This window comes from Nomia melanderi, chromosome 3 (assembly GCF_051020985.1).
Source record: "Nomia melanderi isolate GNS246 chromosome 3, iyNomMela1, whole genome shotgun sequence".
Taxonomy (NCBI): Eukaryota; Metazoa; Arthropoda; class Insecta; order Hymenoptera; family Halictidae; genus Nomia; species Nomia melanderi.
In genome coordinates, this window is record NC_135001.1 from 4,250,134 (window position 1) to 4,268,890 (window position 18,757).

At 44.5% G+C, this 18,757-nt stretch overlaps 1 protein-coding gene across 1 annotated transcript; it reads left to right on the forward strand.

Annotated features, from left to right (window-relative positions):
• The first annotated feature begins 10,253 nt into the window (after window positions 1-10,253).
• Window positions 10,254-17,932, forward strand: LOC116432048 (forkhead box protein D2). Its single transcript, XM_031988359.2, has one exon. It carries the CDS (start codon window positions 11,429-11,431, stop codon window positions 12,560-12,562), a length of 1,134 nt encoding a protein of 377 aa, XP_031844219.1. The 5' UTR covers window positions 10,254-11,428; the 3' UTR covers window positions 12,563-17,932.
• Window positions 17,933-18,757: the final 825 nt, after the last annotated feature.

The window sequence follows — 18,757 nt, forward strand, 5'->3', positions numbered from 1 at the left end:
AAAGAGAGAGAGAGAGACTTAATTTGTCTAGTCTATAATGTTTATTTATCCATTGGAAAATGGAATTAAGCTGCGACACAGTTTGTTTTATATTATTTATGTTCGTCGGCAACATATCGTTGCGTTTGATTTTAGCTCGTATTTACTGTAGCCATGCGCACCGGCGTCTTGCGGCGATTGTACTTAACGAATGATTTCCTATGATTCAAATAGCAAACTATAATTATGTTATCAACTAGTCAGAATTGTACTGACAATAATACACAGTCCGAATACAAGTACGATTACCTACTGCGGCGAGATGGATTTCTGTTTAATCACTTATGAGCTGGAACTTGTACCACCTGCGAGCGATCTAATTAGAACATTTCAATTTCTTCGTATTCGTTTCACCGTTCCGTTCGAAGCCAATCGATTGAAACCGACGGGATTTCGGATCAACGCGACGCATAAGAAATCAACTGTGATCGTTGTAGAAATGTTCGAGAAGCTTCGTTAATGTATCCGCAGCGCCATAGTTAATTATATTAAAAAGAAACAAACAAACAAACGAATGTTTCACTCGTGCACGAGTTCACGAGATAGCTTTTATTCTTTAGACCATCATTGTAGAGACGCGATTCAGTGAGTCATGGAAATTACTTTTGCCAGTCACACTTTTCGAAAGGATCCATGCTTCCATCTCGAGATAAGTGATTAGCGGAAATAAAGATCCTCGAACGAGACAAGAGAGACACATGGGACAGCGTCACACGAAATTCCCAATGGTTGCAAAATATTCCGCATTTCGTATCGGCAGGCGAATGTGACCACAGCGTGTCGCGTTCCTGACTTAAGTGTGCTGTAATCGTGGAATCTTGTAATTTTTACTATGACCGTGACATTTACTCCGTGTTGCACATTGTTGCCCCCCCCCCCCCCATTCTCTCCTTCAATCCCTTCCTCTTCAACCCCCTCCTACTCTTCCGAGCCCGATTCCCGATGGCGGATAGCCGCAGTACATTAAACGGAACTGGTTCGAATAAATTTTCACTTTAAACAACGTTGGAACAGAATAAACCTTTTTGGGAAGAAACACGAAGCTTCTTTGGGCAGAACCCGAACGATTAAGTGAATGGCGTCTTCGGTTCCATTGCGTATTTACGTTTAATCCTCACTACCGGTAGGTATGCTTCAGCACGGTCGTTCACAAACTTCGTTACCTTTCGTCCGTTCGTTTGCCCTCGACTCTGTTAATTGTATCTGTAAGCCACGGCACGTTAGCTTAGACGTTTCTAGGGAGTTTTTCAAAATGTACGAGGTGCTTGTCGCAACGTTTAATATGTTTAAATTAAGAGATTGGAAATAAAAATAAACTCGATCTATTTTAACATTTCCTTTTCAGAGGGGCCACGTTATTTTCAATGGTTTCTAACAGGACTCGCGTGTTCGTCGTTGCAGCGATTGCGATATGATTTATCCCTAGACTGAACCTCCACTCGTAACACGATACCAGATAAGAATATCCTTTCATTACCTTCCCAATTGACGAATGCGTTACTCGAGATTCGATGAAGAAATACACACCAAATGAAACTCAATTCAAAGACATCACCCAACAAACTACCTTCAAATGACTCCACTAACACGCATCTTCAGACCATAATTTCGCCATAGTAATCGATACAAGAAATTCTCCCACCAGAAATCAAGAAACAACCTACCCGCCGCAAAAGAAACGTAATCCCACAAAATAACCCTAAGAAAGAAAACGAACTAGCCTTCATCGAACAAACCGTCCTCACCGTCATGCTCTCGGCGTCGCGTCAAATCGTCCCGCTAAATTCGTTCAAATTGAGTTATCGTAAACAGTGGCGGCGGAAGGAGACAGACAGTCGAAAAAAGAGGGTGGCAGAGTGTACCGCGAAGACGGAGGAGGCCCCACCGAGGTCTTTGTTGCGAGTCGGCGGCGGCGTAGGCACCTCACCCTATCGCATCGAAAGCGGGCGGACCCCCTGGTTAGCGTGTTCCCCGTTCCTTGATTTGGCCGAGCACAATGCACAATAAAAGAGCATTAGATCGTCGGCTTTGTCGAGCGGTTGCGCGACTTCTCGTAACAATGGCGTGGCCCCCACTCGGCCGAAGTACTCGAAACACCTGGCAAACAAGGAAACAATGCGCACGAGCCGCACTTCGACGGGATTTCGCGCATTTGGGGTGCGCGCATGCTAACAAATTATCACCCCCCACCCTCCCCTCCTCCCGTCGTCCCCCGCTTGCCCCTCTTCAACGTCACTTTTCTCCCGTTTTCTCATTCCGTCTGCCTCTCCTCCTACGCTCGTGCCCGTAAACCGGCTAAATACTTTCCTTGCTTTCGCGATTACGCAGCAACCTCGGTGTCGGCCAGGTTTAACGACCGCCCCCACACCCTCCCCTCGAAATCACTTGCAACTTTGCCTCGAACGCGATGCGGACGAAATATCGGGATGTCCCAGAAAATACGTTGCGCCTCAAAGCAAAGGTGCGCTGTTTATTAGGCTTTAATGTCGCTTTTTTCTGGGCGTTCTCTTGGAACTTCTTTCGTTGGGATGTATTTGGAAAATGTTTTGCGATGTTTCGTTGTTCTTTGATGTTGCGATTGAGGATGGAAGATTCGGTGGTATAAAGATTTTAATCGTATTTATTTCGTATTCTGTATGTGCGTAAAAGTTTGACATCTGATGATATTGATTCAGAGTAAATTTTGTTTACTGATACGCGAGCTTAAACTTTGGTTGTTTCTCTGTTGTAGCTTAGATGATTAATTGATAATATGATTTTTCTGTTTGAACAGAACGCGAGGATTAAGATTCTTCTTGATCTACAAATAATAAAGTTCTTACTGCATGAATATTCGGGACTAGTATCGTTAGACACAAATGAAATATGGATTTCTTCTTATTTGGTATATTTTATTTGTAAAAGGGTAGAACAGCGAGCAAAATCGCTCAGTTCGCTGTTGTACTAGCAGTTGACCTAGCTCTGGCGCAACACTGCGTTGAAGGTGACGCAACGAGAGCGAGAAAAAGGGGGAGAAAGAAGAAAATCAACCCGCATGTGCTCGGACGCACTTGAAAACGAAAAGTACTTTTGGACCAAGAGCGATATGGAGGCGGTGTACGTCGGAGAACGTGAAGAGTGTACCGAGGGTGCGTGAACTATGAAATGCACCGGCTATACACGTTCCCTCTTTCGACGAATGTAGCTCTGAAAAGCCACGAGAAATGTTTATAATTGGGATCGTTGGCCCGTTGTGCTCTCCTTTCTTGATACACGCATATAGGGGGAATAATATGTGAATACAGTGTGCAGATATATATTCATCCACTTCTTTCTCGCCAGTATATACGTGCGTCGAACGTGTAACTCGTAACAAATGTTTCTCGTTTCGATAGTTTGGAATACTGTGTGCACAATAGGAACCGCGTTAAATAATCACAAGATTTTAGAACGATAATGTTGCAATTGGAATAGAACAAAGTAGAATATAAAATACAATCTGTTACAAAAGTCCACATAAATGTTTTAAATTTGATTTCAACGCTCGAAGAATGTTGAACATTTACTAAATGCGTGTCAATTCTCGTGAGCGACTATATGTACAGGCGTTATGTAAAAATTTCAAAGAAACTTTCCGAACCTTTCAGATTTGCTTGCGGAATTAATTATCCTGGCGCACGAGCATGCAAAATAGGCGGTCTCGATAAGCAGACTGTTTAAAAATTTCGCGAGACATCCTCCGCCCATTAATTTTCATTCGGTGGCGGCGATATCGTCAACGTCACCGATCGCCGTCATAAAACTTCGTTGCACGCGTGCACGCCAGCGGTGGCCTATCAATATTTCATAAGCCTGGTAAAAGGAGACGAGTGTTTACAGCACGCTAAGCGACGAATCCTCGATCTTGTTCGCCGGTTAGCCGTAAGTGTCTTCACCGTCAGGAGATTTGCATCGAATTGAATTTCAAATTCGCCCGGTGTTCTCCGGCGAACGAAGTCTCGAGCACGACGGGTCCCCCACTCGCTTTCAATCCGCGCGAAATGAAATTATTATTAACATAGTCTACTGTTCGTACAATATTTCGACGAGGCCCTTTCCGATTCTCGACGTTCGTCACGCGTACGTTCAATCGCTTTACAGACGCACACTCGAAGATTAGCACCCTCAATTATTTATCTACCCGTAAACTATAAAACAGTAAAGTTCTATTAGACACAATTTTATCATATACAATTCACTGAAATATTCGAATTGTATCCCGAGGTTAGTAGACCTCCTCTACAGCCTTCAACTATTATTTCCTGCCGTTCCACAAAGACAACTGACAATTCCCCAAAGATCACGACAATCGGAAAGCAAAGAAAACAGAAACGCCAACAATCAATGAACAACCTACCAAGACAATCCTCTCTCGCGCGTTACCAGAATCAACACATCCTCGGCAATCTTCAATCCATCATCAGCCCGCTATCAAGCGTTAAAACGATCATAGAATCCGCGAGAACCATGCACGTCGCATCCTCACGAGAGAAAAACGTCCGTATTACGTGGCCGCGTCGCGCACAGAGAAAATCCGGGGTCCTTTCTACCGGGGAGGAAGCTTCAGTTTGCCGTCTCTGAATCGCGTAGGTAAATGGCTGTTCTCTTTAACCGCGTGCACGAGGAGAAGCTCGCGAGAAAAAGACCGTGGAGGCGAGCCGGGGATGCGGGGAAAGAAAGAACGAAGGAGGCTCGTCGCGGAAAAGAGAGGATCAGAGAGCCTCGGTGAGGAGTTCTCGAGGAGGAACGGCGAGGTGAAAAGAATGACGTGGGGTGGCAATGGCGGTAGTTGACGGCGGCAGTGGTAGTTGTGGTGGTGGTAGCAGCGGAGGAAAAAAGGTAGAGCTACTGGCGGGAAAAACGGTGTCTTGGAAAAAGGTGCAAAGCCGACAGTATTCTTTGTAGCGGGGATATTCGCCTTGTGTGCCGAAGACCTCTCGCACTTCTTTACCTTTTGCAACCGCCTACCTCGTGGTACCACCTTTCATCCCCCACCCTCCATCCCCCAACCTCTCCTCCGTCGTGTTTCTTTGCGTCCTATTCCTTCTCGCTCGCCCCCTTCGACGATTCCCACTTCCTTGGTGGCTTTGGTCTCCTTCGGCATCGACGATTACAGCGCAACTACTGTAGCGTCGAACGAGGCTGGCTGTCTAGTAGTAGCAGAGCGGCGGCTTACTTCTCCGCCCATGGCTGGGGGGATCCCTTACTCGACAGGGGCTCTTCTGCCACGAGATATTTACCAACATCCAAGATGGCGGCATAATCTTGCCGGCTTTCCCGTCGCAAAGCCCGGCCGAGTCATCCACGGCCGAGCCAGTCCCTTTCTCGCCCCGTAAACACTCTTTCATCGTTCTCGTTTTACCGACTCCGCCCTTAGCCCGTTTCCTTTCCCTGTTTCTTCGGCATCGAAGCGGTCTTCGCCGCCCGCGCTCCTTTCTTCGCCACGGACGCGGACGCGCGCGCGGCTAACCGACACAAACGGACGGATTCTTCTTCCCCCGGCGTCCACCTCGGCTTCTTCCTCTTCTTCCCCTTTTCACCTCGGGATCGATCACCGTGGTTTCTTTTGAGTCGGACCCCGCGGAATGTAACGCGAAGACATTTTCGAGAAAGTTGCCCGGAAGAGTTCTGCCCTCCCCGCGCGGGCGCGCGATCGGTTTACGATTCTTGATTTCGGGTAATTAAGAGCTGCAGCTCGTTCCTCGGGAAGTTCGGAATTCTTCTCGCCGCTATGATTTAATTGAATTTAGCCGGAGCATCGCTTGTGCGATTTTGTAGTACGATTTCATCGGTGTATTAGACTGCGGGTTATTTTCTATCCTGCTGGTGAATAAGTCTTAGTAGACTGTACATACAGAAGTTTCAGTTGAAGATATATTGTAGTATAAATTTGATTTAGTATAGAAATAAAGAAAAATCAATTGAAGACGTAAAGAAACTTTTCGAAGAAAGTCATTGGAAAGTCGTTGGATTGTCGAACGATTCAAGGGACCTTGGAGCAGAAAAATTTTTAAAGGAATCGTGTAATGAGTGCAGGACCCTCGAAGGACATCGTCGAGATTTATTTGAAGGGGGATCGGGAGGAAAGGAATCAGTAGAGGTAAATACGTGTCGTGAAAGTCCAGGATAAGAAGCAATCGAATTGAATAGTGGAACTCGTGGAATCCGCAATCCGTCGCGAAGTGAATGGCGAACGCCTAAGGGTTCTATAGTAGAGTATACCGCCGCCTATTTCTCCCTTCGGCGACCTAACCTAACCTAGTCGGAACCTCAGATTAAAGCGGTAATCGCTGAATCGGCGAAAGACATCGGGGACGAAGGTGAAAAGGAAGGGAGCCTGTGAACCTTACGAGGTTCTTCATATCACTGACACTTGCCGAAGACAAAGTTAAGAAAGGCTGCAACGATTGGGGATTATTCGCGGCGAGCGCATCTCTTCGCGACTCCTCCTTGTCTTTTCTTTCTTTGACATGACCACTCAAATGTTCTTTGCGACTACACTATGATAAAGTTGAGTTTCTTGTGTAATCTTTAAAGTTTATTTGAAAACAGTGGTTTTTAGCAGATCATTTCTTTTAGTATTCTTTTACAGCAATAATCATTTAACTTGATTACATTCTCAAAGATTGAACGTATACCATAGAAATGATTTTAACTCCCAATTTGCTAGTACTCTGCGAAAACCTTGATTTACTCGCACACCTTCTTTCGATCTCAAACTTTGTTTGATTGTAGATCATTCGTTTGCTCTTTGTCCTCTATATTCCCCCTTTCTTTGAAACCACTCAAATAAAAATGCAACTATGCCACACTTTCTCATGCACCTACTTTTCAAAACGTCACTCCCGAAATAGAAGATTTCTCTCTTGCGATTCCCTCAATGCACGAGTAAGCTACTCTAAAAACACCGAGCACGACAGAATAGAATTCAACAGAGAATGCAGATTTAAGAAGAATCAGGTAGTGTACAAAACGTAAACTCTATCGCAGTAACAGCGATACTTAACAAGATTTTCGCTCTTATTCTTACGCCTTATATTTATTCGCTCTTTCTCTCTCTCACACACGCCACGGGCTTCCGGAAGTCATATTGACGATAATTTCCCAGAAAACCCGAAAAGCCACAGCCTGGATAATTCGAGCACTGTTTTTCTATCATTTGACTTCCACCTTCTTCACGTCTTGACATTCTCTACTCAATGTTCCAATTTCTCTATAAAATTTCTTTCTCCCGATCGCACAATAACAAAACTATATCCTACACCACCAAGAATATCAACACAATTACAGATCAGAGAAAACCAACAAGACCCACGGGTAAACTGGCTGATATTCCGTTCGACGGCCCGGTGAATATCAGTCTAACAAAGTGCCGAAATCGGCTCGAGGGTGCACGCGAAGGGGTAGAAAATATCGCAGCGTTATCGGACGGGAGAACCCTCGGTGGTCCGTAAGTCCGTGGCTCGCGATCGTCGATGGAAAAGGCAGCAATAACAGGATGTTTCGATACACAATGAATATCGTGTAAATAAATATAACGCTGAGGGGGAAGAAAGCGGAGCGCAAAAGCGGGGCCGCTAGTCACGGGAAGAGCCTCGCTGGTACGCGGAGTAAGTGCAATAATACCAGATTATTTGCATCGCAAAGCCGTGCGTATGGGTAAACACAATATTCGCTCTCTGCTCGGCTCTGTGAACCGATAGTGCGCTCAGGTAGATACGCATCCGTCTATACCACTCCATTTCTCCCTCTCTCTTGCCCTGCCTCCCTCTCTCTGTTCCTCTCTTCCAGTACCACTGTCTTTCTCGCGCGAATAGCATCCTCTCTTTCGATCCACTCTTCATCTGCCATCCCTGTTGCTCCGTTTTATTGTATTCCGTCTATCATTATACTGCGCTCTCCTTCTCCCTTGTTCAGTTTTGCATCCCCTATCTCTTCGTCCCTCCACCCGTCTTGCTCTCACTTTCTACCTTTCTCTTTCCCGTTCCCTCCGGCCCGCTCTCCGTTCCTCTTTCCCCGTAGGATAGATATTCTCTCTCACTCTATGTACCGCCACGGCGTAATACAGATTCTATTTGAGCTGCCTGAGGGAAGTTAACTCGTGATGCGTGCAGCCCGGCTCGCTCTGTTGGCGATACCACGGATCCCATCGTTCTCCATTTCGAAGCTGAAAATCCAAGGACCCGGAGACTGGCGGACTCGTTTCCGCGCGCTGACACACCGCAACGGAAAACGGGAATTCTGTGTCGTCTCCTATGGCTCCTCGGCTGGATCGCGGGCGACACGTGCGTGTGCACGCGCCGTTTGCACGCGGAAAACAGAATTGCACTCGAGGAGTTGCGTGGAATCGAATGTGTTTGGTTTTGTAGGTAAGGTTTTAACGTTTGCAGGTTCGGGTTGTATCGAAGACTCGTGGTTTCAGTTGATGCTAGAAACGCCGAGCGTTTGGTAGGACTGACGTGTAATGCGAGTAAAATTGTGACAAGATTTTTGTCGATTTCTTTGGATGTTCATTGGAATGTTCACAGGAAACTATTTATTTTGAAATTCGTGTTGGATATTTAATATTTGTATAATATCAGCAATTGAAAAATGAGAATAATAGTTAGTTTTACTGGTACGTTGTTCTAGTATTAAACGTAGTTTTATATTTTAGAATATTTTAGTAAACTCCTTTATTACAGACATTTCTTATGTTTCTTATATGTCTGTTGATTCTGAGTCACTTTATAAGAGTATTTGTAATCAGAGTTTTAATTTTGACACGACGAATGTTGAGATCATAATTTTCCTGTTTAAATTTTGAACGCTATTTTTAGTTAGGATTATTGTCTTTCGATGACAGGATAGTGTTAAATGTTACACTTGAACTTTTCTCCATTTTTAAGGTAGCATGACTGACAGTGTGAATTGGTCATAATGATTTATATTCGAATGTCGTTTTAAAATAAGTTTATCTTCTATTTTAGGTTGATTCGATATAATGAGATAAAAGGTTTAAAAAGTATGTGATTTATATGCAAAGACAATAATCAAATATTAACTCTTGTATATTTCAGTTTTCCATTTTCGTTTCGCTTTTTTCAGTACAGAGAAAGAGAGGGTGAGAGAGAGAGGGAGAGAGAGACAAAGACAGAGAGAGTACGGCCGGAAGTGGAGTGCGGTTGTTACCGAGGGAGAGCGGATTATTGATCTTTGCGGTTGCGCGCAGGATCTGGTAATTATAGTAAGGAGATTTGAGACAATTGATGATAAGGACTATTGATTTAAACACAAAAGATTGTATGTTTAGCGAGTTACGATTGAAATGTTTTCGGAATTTCATATTTTCGAGCTTAATACATTGACCATATATTCTCCATTCTAGGTTTCACTCGGTCGACTCGACTTTTACGCAATTCCATAAACATTTAAGACTGAATATTTACTAACACTTCGCAATATTTAGCTCCTAACAGTTTGTCCAACGCGATTAGAAATAATCATCCATTATATCCTCAGCACTATGCTCAAATGGCATAGCCACGAAAAATGAATTTCGCTCGCAACTTCGATCCAACGGAATAACGCGAATCACTGCAAATTAAGATCCACAGCGACTTCATTGCGCCGTGTCCTCCATTAAACACAGAGAATCCGAGACGAAGGGGTAAAACACCGACGACGATCACAAGAACGTGAAAAATTTACGGTGCCGGGCTTACTTCGCCGAAGAATCGGCGAAGTAATTCGAAGTTCGCGAAGTCTTAAAGGGTGCGTATCAAAAGAAAGAAAGTTTGCAAGGAACAGGGTTTAATAATGGGAGAAGTAATCTCGACCAGGCATTCAACGCTGTAAAATATACGCCGCGCTGTAATTTAAAAACTTCGAATCCCTATTACGTCAATACGCACCTTTAAGCTTACAACGCTTCGAAGCTTCACGAAATATATCATTCCAATTATCTACTAATGCTCAAAGATCATCATCAACGACAGATTACACCGATTACCTTTCCTAATTCTTCAGCATCCAACAATTTCCCTTGAGCATCTAATAAGCTTCACGTGAAATTGTGTGGTGCCAACTATCGCCGAAATTCCGTTCTACGGGGGGCACAAAAACATCCCCATTCCCGGATAGAAACGACAACAATCTCTCGAACGAAAATCCATAGACCGGCGTGCATTCGAGAACCGTAGTATCGATATGGCCTCGGTTCATACGTTCTATTAGTATGTAACGCCTGGTTCCCTTTACCGCGCCGCTCAAAGCAAAGCAGCCCCCGGAGTGTTACAATTTCGCCCTCCCTTGCCCCACGGTCCGCCTCGAAAGTCCCTTTATCTATCCCGCTATTTTCCTAACTCCGACGTCCCCTCCGGGGGTTTCTCCTCGTTGGTGGTGACGACAACGATTCCTCTTTTCCCTGAAGGAGGATGGAGGGAGCCGTGGATACCCGTTCCCGGATGGTGTGGAGGGGCGCGCGCAACCCCCCTCGGCCATCCCTTCGGGTAGGGGTTGAAATGCCCGCCCATTGGTCCGCCCATGTAGGACCAAAGCAGTCACTTCGAATCAATTCGACCCACGATTTCGCCTCGTAGACGGTCCTCCACGGTGCTGGCACACTCGCAATCGTGCCTCATAAGCTTCGACCGCATTTCGTACACCTAACCTCGGCGCACCGCTCGCTCGCTCGCTCGCCGGGGGATCAAAGTTGACGCGATCGAAACATCAGTTCACGCGGCGATGTAAACCTGGGAACCACGTAGCCGATTATTCGACCAGCTTGTGCTTCGAAGTGTCTCTTCGCGAAGAGCTAACTGAAGAAGGAAAACAAAGAGAAGAAGACACAATTCTATTTGAAGACGATTGAGGATCAAACTACCCGACGATTGGTTGCCGATAGGATGATCGAGTGTAACCCGCGAGCATGACAGAGAATAGTTATGAGGATCCCGAAAGATGACAAGCGACGATAGAGCCGCAGAGTGCGTCGGTTCGAGTGATCGCGGCCGTCATCCTTGAGACAGCGTCGTTGCTCTGCCTGCGGGCGGACGACAGAGTACACCGGCGTAGAAAAATCCGGCCGTTATCGTTGTGGAAACAAACTATTAGCGTAAGATAGCATTCGTACGGAGCTGGTGTGTGACAGTTGCTCCGGGAAATATGTCGGAGTTGGAGCGTTCGTGATACATTCCGTTCGGTGTCTCAACGATCAACTCTGCCAGCGTCGAGCGGAAATCACCTCCATTCTCGCGATCTGACGGACTACTCGATACCGAGGACGAGCCGAAGGGACACGTGGCGGGTAACACCGGCATCCGGGGCTCGTCAGAACCGTGCGCGAGTAACCGAATGATGAGATCTAGAGGTGATCGCAGATCGGTCCCCGATGAACGCGAACATTAGCCTGCAACTCCTGTCCCGCGAGCCTGCCCATGAAGCGATCACGATGGAGCCGCGTGGGATGATGATGTCGAACCTATCGTGCGACGGCTGCGCGGACAGCGACCGGGACTCCGACAGCAGCAGCATGATCGTGGACCCGGTGAGTCTCGACAAGAACGATTTGTCACCGTCCCAGTCGTCGTCGAGCCCGATAATCCCGAGTTCCCCGGTGCCGGCCACGACCTCCTCGAGGAACCGCGGCGGCAGCCGCAGCAAAAAGAACTACAGCATGATGTCCGCGAACGGGCAGCAGAAGAACAGCTCGCCTAGTCAGGCGGCTACCTACGGGAACGACAAGATGTCGTCGTCCGCGATCAAACCCCCTTACTCGTACATAGCGTTGATCACAATGGCGATCCTCCAGTCGCCCCACAAAAAGCTCACCCTGAGCGGCATCTGCGAGTTCATCATGTCCCGGTTCCCGTATTACCACGACAAGTTCCCGGCATGGCAGAACTCCATCAGACACAACCTCTCCTTGAATGATTGCTTCATCAAGATACCCCGCGAGCCGGGCAATCCCGGAAAAGGGAACTACTGGACGCTAGACCCTCTAGCCGAGGACATGTTCGACAACGGTAGCTTCCTGCGTCGCAGGAAGAGGTACAAGAGGCCTCCGCCGCATTACGTCCTCCGCGACAGGGCTATCATGGCTACTTTCGCTATCTGCGGCGATAGAGGACCTTGTCCCGGCGGCGGCGGCAGTCATCCGGGCGCGCTGACTTATCCCAGCGCAGCGTACCTGTCCCCGCCACCTGGACTGCCTCTGCTCGACTTCTCTCCTTCGACTCTGGAGGCCTTGAAGCTCGGAGGATTCCTGGAGCCACCGCCTCCGCTGTACAAACCGGTGCCCATCACCGCGCCGCCCATCAGGCAGATGGACCCTGCGCCAGCGAGGACGCCGACGGCGATGCAGACGAGTCACCCGCCCGTCGACAAGAAGAGGAACTTCAGCATCGACGCTCTGATCGGGAAGCAAGCCGCGAACGATCAGAACTGCGGCGGTCTGCTGGATCTCAGCCCGACGGAGCACAGGGAGATCAGGAGTCAGGCGTCCGCGTTCTCGCCTCTGGTTTAGAGGACCCAAGGGTAGGAGATTTTCGAGTTTTGGTTCTGGCGATCGAGATTCAGTCTTCTGTGTCGAGAACTATTTTCCCATGCTCTGGGAACCCGGCTCGAGGACTGCGGATGACGTTTAAGGGCTGCGATCTTGGTAGACGATTGCTTGGCTGCTGGGTCCAAGGATTTTGATCTCTTTCGACTCCGGAGAAATTGCATCGGGAGATACTCGATCGAAACGCTCGATTTTCGTTGATGTCGAGGAACCGTACAACGTGAAAGTATATAAGAATTTGAGGAGGATTCTGGGACTGAGATTGATTGGGAGATCGGGACTCGATTGCCAGTTTCCTTGCCTCGAACGATTTCCGCGGTTTGTCCGTGATCGGACTCGGATATCTGATCATGCGTTTCAACGCCACGAGGATCGGAGACGAGTCCAGAAACCAGTGAAGAAAGTGAAACCGATCCTGCAGGTATCGAGCGAAATATTAGGCGAACAAGGACTCGCCGCGAAGTAAATGATTACCGACACGTACGTTTTGTGTATAAAGACGCGGATAGATTTGAATAATTGTAAAAAAAAGAGCAAGTGTAGTGCAATAGTGTAGTGGTTTGTTTAATATACAGAGAACACCCCCTCCTGTTCGTACCGGCCGATCCCTAGTGATTACCTGCGCCCCTTGGGAGCCAGATTTTCTGTTCTCGTTTCTCGTTCTTCGTTTTTCGAGTTCGGTGGTTCTCGGTCTCCTGAACGGAGAAGTAGATTCATCGCGTCGGCTCGTTTGTAAACGATCGATTAATATCGGCACTGTAAATACACACCCCCGGACAAACCTTTGCTCAGCTTTCTATTGTTTACGTGAGAGTGAGTAAGAGAGAGAGAGAGAGAGAGAGAGAATGTTGAAGCGCTAGAGAGAGAAAGAGAGAATGAAAGGAATAGAGAGAAAGGGGAGGTCAATTCTTTTCGAAGGATTTAATGTAAAACTCGAGTCGTCGTGTGTTTTTGGTCAAATAGACGTTTATAGTGCACATAGGGGACGAGTTGAAGGAACATTTGTTATTTCGATCGATCGATGTTTTCGTACCTGTTTCATATGTAACGTGTCGAAAATATCATTAAGAATTCTACGTTATTTTCCGTTTCTGTTCTGTTTGTTTTTTTTTAATTATCATTTCGTTCGTGCAATGGATGAGAGTTTTTATAAGCTGCAATAAATTAACGCTAGACGTGTAAAAATGTTTGATCGGCAACGGCAAAGTGTCTCTTGGTAGGGAGAGGACCTCGCTACGCGAGAAAATTCGGGTTTAATCGTTTGGATCGGAGAATCGAGTTAACGTACCCGCCGTGATTGGAATGTACGTTACAGCGCCCGCGGATTCAAACGATTACATCGTTCGATAAGGTATGCGATAGTTAGCGAACTCTTCGAGCTGTGTAAGTCGGATATTTATTAACGATATTACGATAATAAATTGATGATCAAGATCTCTCGTTCGTTCTCCTGATTTTCTGATAACATTCTTGGCTCGCCGCACTTTGTAAACGATGATTATTCGAAGGTACAATTTGATTCAAGAACAAATCCTCTGGAATAATGTGGCAATTCGATTACTCCTTGTATTAGTATCATCAAACCATTTACCAATATCACAGAACAAAATTACATAGCATTCAACGATCCGATTGGGATTTCTCGATTTATCGAACGTATATTATTTCTCTCGCACGATAACAAATCCCGAGCGCCAAGGTAATAAAAAGAACAGGAAACAATACAATAAAATAATCTGCAAGACTTCAAAATTATTCGATTAATTGAAAACATATTATATCGATTACTCATCGTTAACGAAACTCTACCCGATCCATAGGATATTCCAATTTATTTTACAAAAACAAACCGTTGAATGGCCGGAAGCCTTTTGTCCCGTCGTGTATTACCTTTCTCTTGATTTGCCCCGATCGATCGGCGCGCATTAATGCCGGTTTCGAACAAAGAGGTCTGCTCGGTCCCGAAATTTTCGAGCGATCCAATACAATCGCGTGTACAAAGACGGGAGGAAAGAGAGGGAAATCGCGAACGGACGAAGCCCGTCGACGAGTTTTAATGTCGGCACGTCCGGATCCACCGTGAACATTTCGAAACGCGCGCACAAAGATCCACGGGGAAAAAGAATGGAATAATTTGCAATTAATCCCCTCGACGATACGCATCCATGACGAGCGCACGCACACACACGGGCCCGCCAGCGAATTTTCCTCGGTATGGGATGACAATTTGCGAGATAAGGTAAAACATGACGCAACGCGGTGAATCAGTGAAACCCGCGTTTCGTTTCATTAAAAGAATATCAATTTTTATCGTAATCTTCTCTCCGCGTGGCAGGTTATTCTCATTCCTACTCTTTCCTCCTCTTTTTAAGGACGATTCGATTGATTACAATAAATAGGCTGCTTGTGTTTAAGAGAAACGATGATTTCCTTAGTTACTGTATCTGTTACAAGAAAATTTCATTTTGTGAAGATGCGATTTATTTATTAACCTGTGCCGTAGCTTTCGTTCGATTGCGCTTTACACGTTCGCGTGTAGATATTGTAGACACAAAGTGCGCAGTCTAGTTATTACTATCACTGGAAGTGAACATTGTATTAAATGTACCAATAAATAATCTGTTACTTGTTTCCATAAAATGGCGTTACAGTGTAAATTCAATGCATTCTCCTACCTTTGAGCTGGAAGAGTCGAGGAAACTCTGATCTTCGACATAATTGATGAATTATTCTTTTTACAGTTCTTGATTTGATCATTCTTCCGAAGATGCGAACCGTATTCGATTAAATATGATAGATTATTCGTTGGTACGCTTAATATCATTATTTTCGCTCCCTATGCACTCTTCAAATAATCATTACCTCGATCGTTCGATCATTTAGGACGAGGTGAAGGAGAAATTCACCGATGAAAATGTATAAATATATTTATTCGTTATTTTTATGACACGAATGATCACTGACGGTCGGAATTTAAATCAAACAGTGCACGAGGATTTCAGCTCGTCGGAGAGGACGCCGCGAGAACGTTATTTTGTAATTGTTTATAGTACCGTAAATAATGGAGAACCGTTAGCCGGAAAAATAGAAGAAATAATATTTGCACACGAAGGCTGGCTTGCCTCGAGACGGTGAATCGGGCGTAAATCAGTCTGTTCTCGCGATCCGTTCGCGAACATTGTATCCACATGTGTGTCAACACTAAATCATCAACCTTTCAGCACGTTAAATGCGGGTCATTTTGCTCGTTTCAATTTACATCGATTACAATCAACTCGTTTACTCTCTGTTCGGTATACTCTCAGAATCTTTCATTGCAAATAGAAATACTTTCTATTACACTTTCTATTGTATTAATACGTCTCGCGTATGAATATTAATCCTTTGCACTCGAGAGGTGATTTCACTCACCACATGATTTCACATTGTAAAACTATAAAATTTGATATTTCATATTATACCTTATATAACGCATCAATTTGAAAAATAGTGAAATAAAAAAACTTTGTTCCTCCATGTACGTATGATTTCTCTTCGAGTTCCACAAAATATCGTCTTTATCTCATCAGAAAATAAAATATTTCTAATGAAAAACTTCCGAGTGCAAAGGGTTAATTAAGGATGAGCCGTTAACACATCATCCAAGTTTAGGTTCGTTTCTCATTAGCTCTTCGTTTTCGTCTTCATTCGACGAGTAATCATGCTCTACCGAACCGCAATGTTCGTACCAATACGAACCGCGCGATATTGAAGCATATAGTTGTCCAATGTTCACTGTATCAATTGAATTCGTCACGAGTCGTTTGGAAAACGCACAGTTTACACGTTGACCGCCACGGTGGTCACCGATGACTGTTACAAATTGCTTGAAAACGATTATAAGGATAAAAATGATGTCGAATCAAAATGTTTAGTAGCATGGGTAATAAAACAGTACATCTTAAACCGTTAATAACTAATTCTAATACCACTTGCCTCTGTTTGTTGCAGTATAAAGGAAAAAGATATACAAAACGCTCAAAATTCTCGTGGCGGTCAACGTGTTAATTCACTAGATTTACGGTACCAGTCAATTTGACTCATACTGAATTTTATAAACATTATTCAACAGATGTTTGTGTCGATTTTGATGCAGTTACGCGAACGTGTTTCTTAATTGTACACTGTTAAACCTCTAATTTCCAAGATCGAAATGAACGAACATCAATGTTCCCAAGAACGATAGAACAAACCGTACGAATGTCCGTGAATCCAGCGTTAGAAGGTTTACGTCGGCAAACCGAATTTCTTTTTCTTCGCGGGGTCGCTCAAGGCGAGCCGGGAATCCTGTGTTATTTTCGTTATCGTCAACATTTATGCAAAACTGATTACGAGGCTCGCGCGCTCGCAGAGCGATCCTCTCCATGATAAGGGAAATTGTTCTGCTAACTACGGTGCGCAAGATTTTCAGAAACAAATCTGGCTATCAACGCGACCAGCAAGACCGTTCGTGTGATTCCTGCGTGGAAAATTACTTCCACGCGATCGATCGTTTATTCGGCGGGACATTTCGCGAATTGAACGGTCGCCGACTCTACTCCCCCGCCATTTTGAAAGAGACAGATATCTCAATAAGATTTTACACTCGACAATGCTCATGCTTGGATGAGGAAAGGAATAGGATTTTGTTCGATAAATATGGTTAATCGTTCAAGATGCATGAAATTTCGTTCACGGTGTTCCTATCCTCGGAACACCATCTTGCCGAACTTCTGTAGACTCGTTGAAACTTTGTTTCTATGATTTAAGCTGATCGACGAAGAGAGGGCAAGCAGTTTTGAAAATCTGCGTTCTTTACGTGGAAATCTGTAATGTCGACTGGACTGAGATTTTTGTGTGCGCTGCAGAAACGGGACAAAAAAATGGCGTAACACGGCAGGCCAGGCGAAGGTGAAAGAGTAATCCACGATTAAGAATATTGTTTGAACGATGTATATTTTACTAATGGCATCGAGTCCCTGATATCGTGTTAAGGTATTGTGAGGAAAAGTCAAGCGATACGTCTGTTTGTTCCTTTACTAAATAAGTACTGACGCCATATTGTACGTTTAGTTATAGGTTTACCGTTAAAACTTGTCTCTGTAGATTTAGTAAGTATTATACGTGTCAAAATGATAGATTTATAATAACGTGTAATAATGTCAACAATAAAGTACTGTTAAGTATACCGGTCGCACTCATTTCGATGTGCTTCAGTGCAACACCAGTCCACGTACGATAAGGTAGTTACTTATCCACTGAAAATCGTACACACGTATTTATTCTATTGTATATACGATCCAACGAGCTCTTATCTATTTACGTTGAAGTGGTATCTCACTTTACAATTGAAGTAATTATCTTAACTCGATTAATGAACAGCGAAACCTGCGTTTTTTGTCCAGATTACATCCGATTCTTACTTTCAATTAATAGTTTGAATGTACGGTTAACGTAACAGTTGTTTTATTATTTTCCAGGGATTTGTTGAGACCCCATTGTTTACAATAGTTCTGACTATTGTGAATGAAAACGTTGTCGATCTTTGTTTTAATCCTTGTGCACAGCTCAGGTGAATTTGACTAGAAATGAATGTCTCGGTTCCATCAGTTTTTATTTCTTAAAAATTTGTAAATAAATTTTATTTCCTACAGATTGATATCGGTTAAAGCACTTTTTCACAGTTTTTCGAATCGTTGTGATTTATATGAAAATAATATAACTTTCACTATGAGTCTGACACTTGCATTATCTGCTTTCGTTGCTAAGTTCGTGTCACATTTCGTCATCGACGATTTGGAAGGAACGCAGAAAATGTTCCATTCCACAGTAAATGTACATTTATTTTGAACATAATACATTGGCAGTAACAGAATAGATTTTTAATTTGATCCGTGGGCAATTGACAACATTGACGTTTATTAAATATTATTTATCACCTGTTGAAGTATAATATTATGTCAGACTCGTGGCGAAGATCAGAAATAAATCATACAGTGCCAGTAAAAATGATTGGTTTCGGTTTTTCTGTTCCGCAATTATTACAATTATCGCAATTTAATATATCAAAAGCACTGATTATTTGAAATGATCTTGAAAATAAATAGTTTCACTTGAATACTACAATGAACGTCTGAAGAA

Coding starts and splice junctions, on each gene's coding strand:
- LOC116432048 (XM_031988359.2), top strand. CDS start 11,429: ATGAACGCGAACATTAGCCTGCAACTCCTGTCCCGCGAGCCTGCCCAT.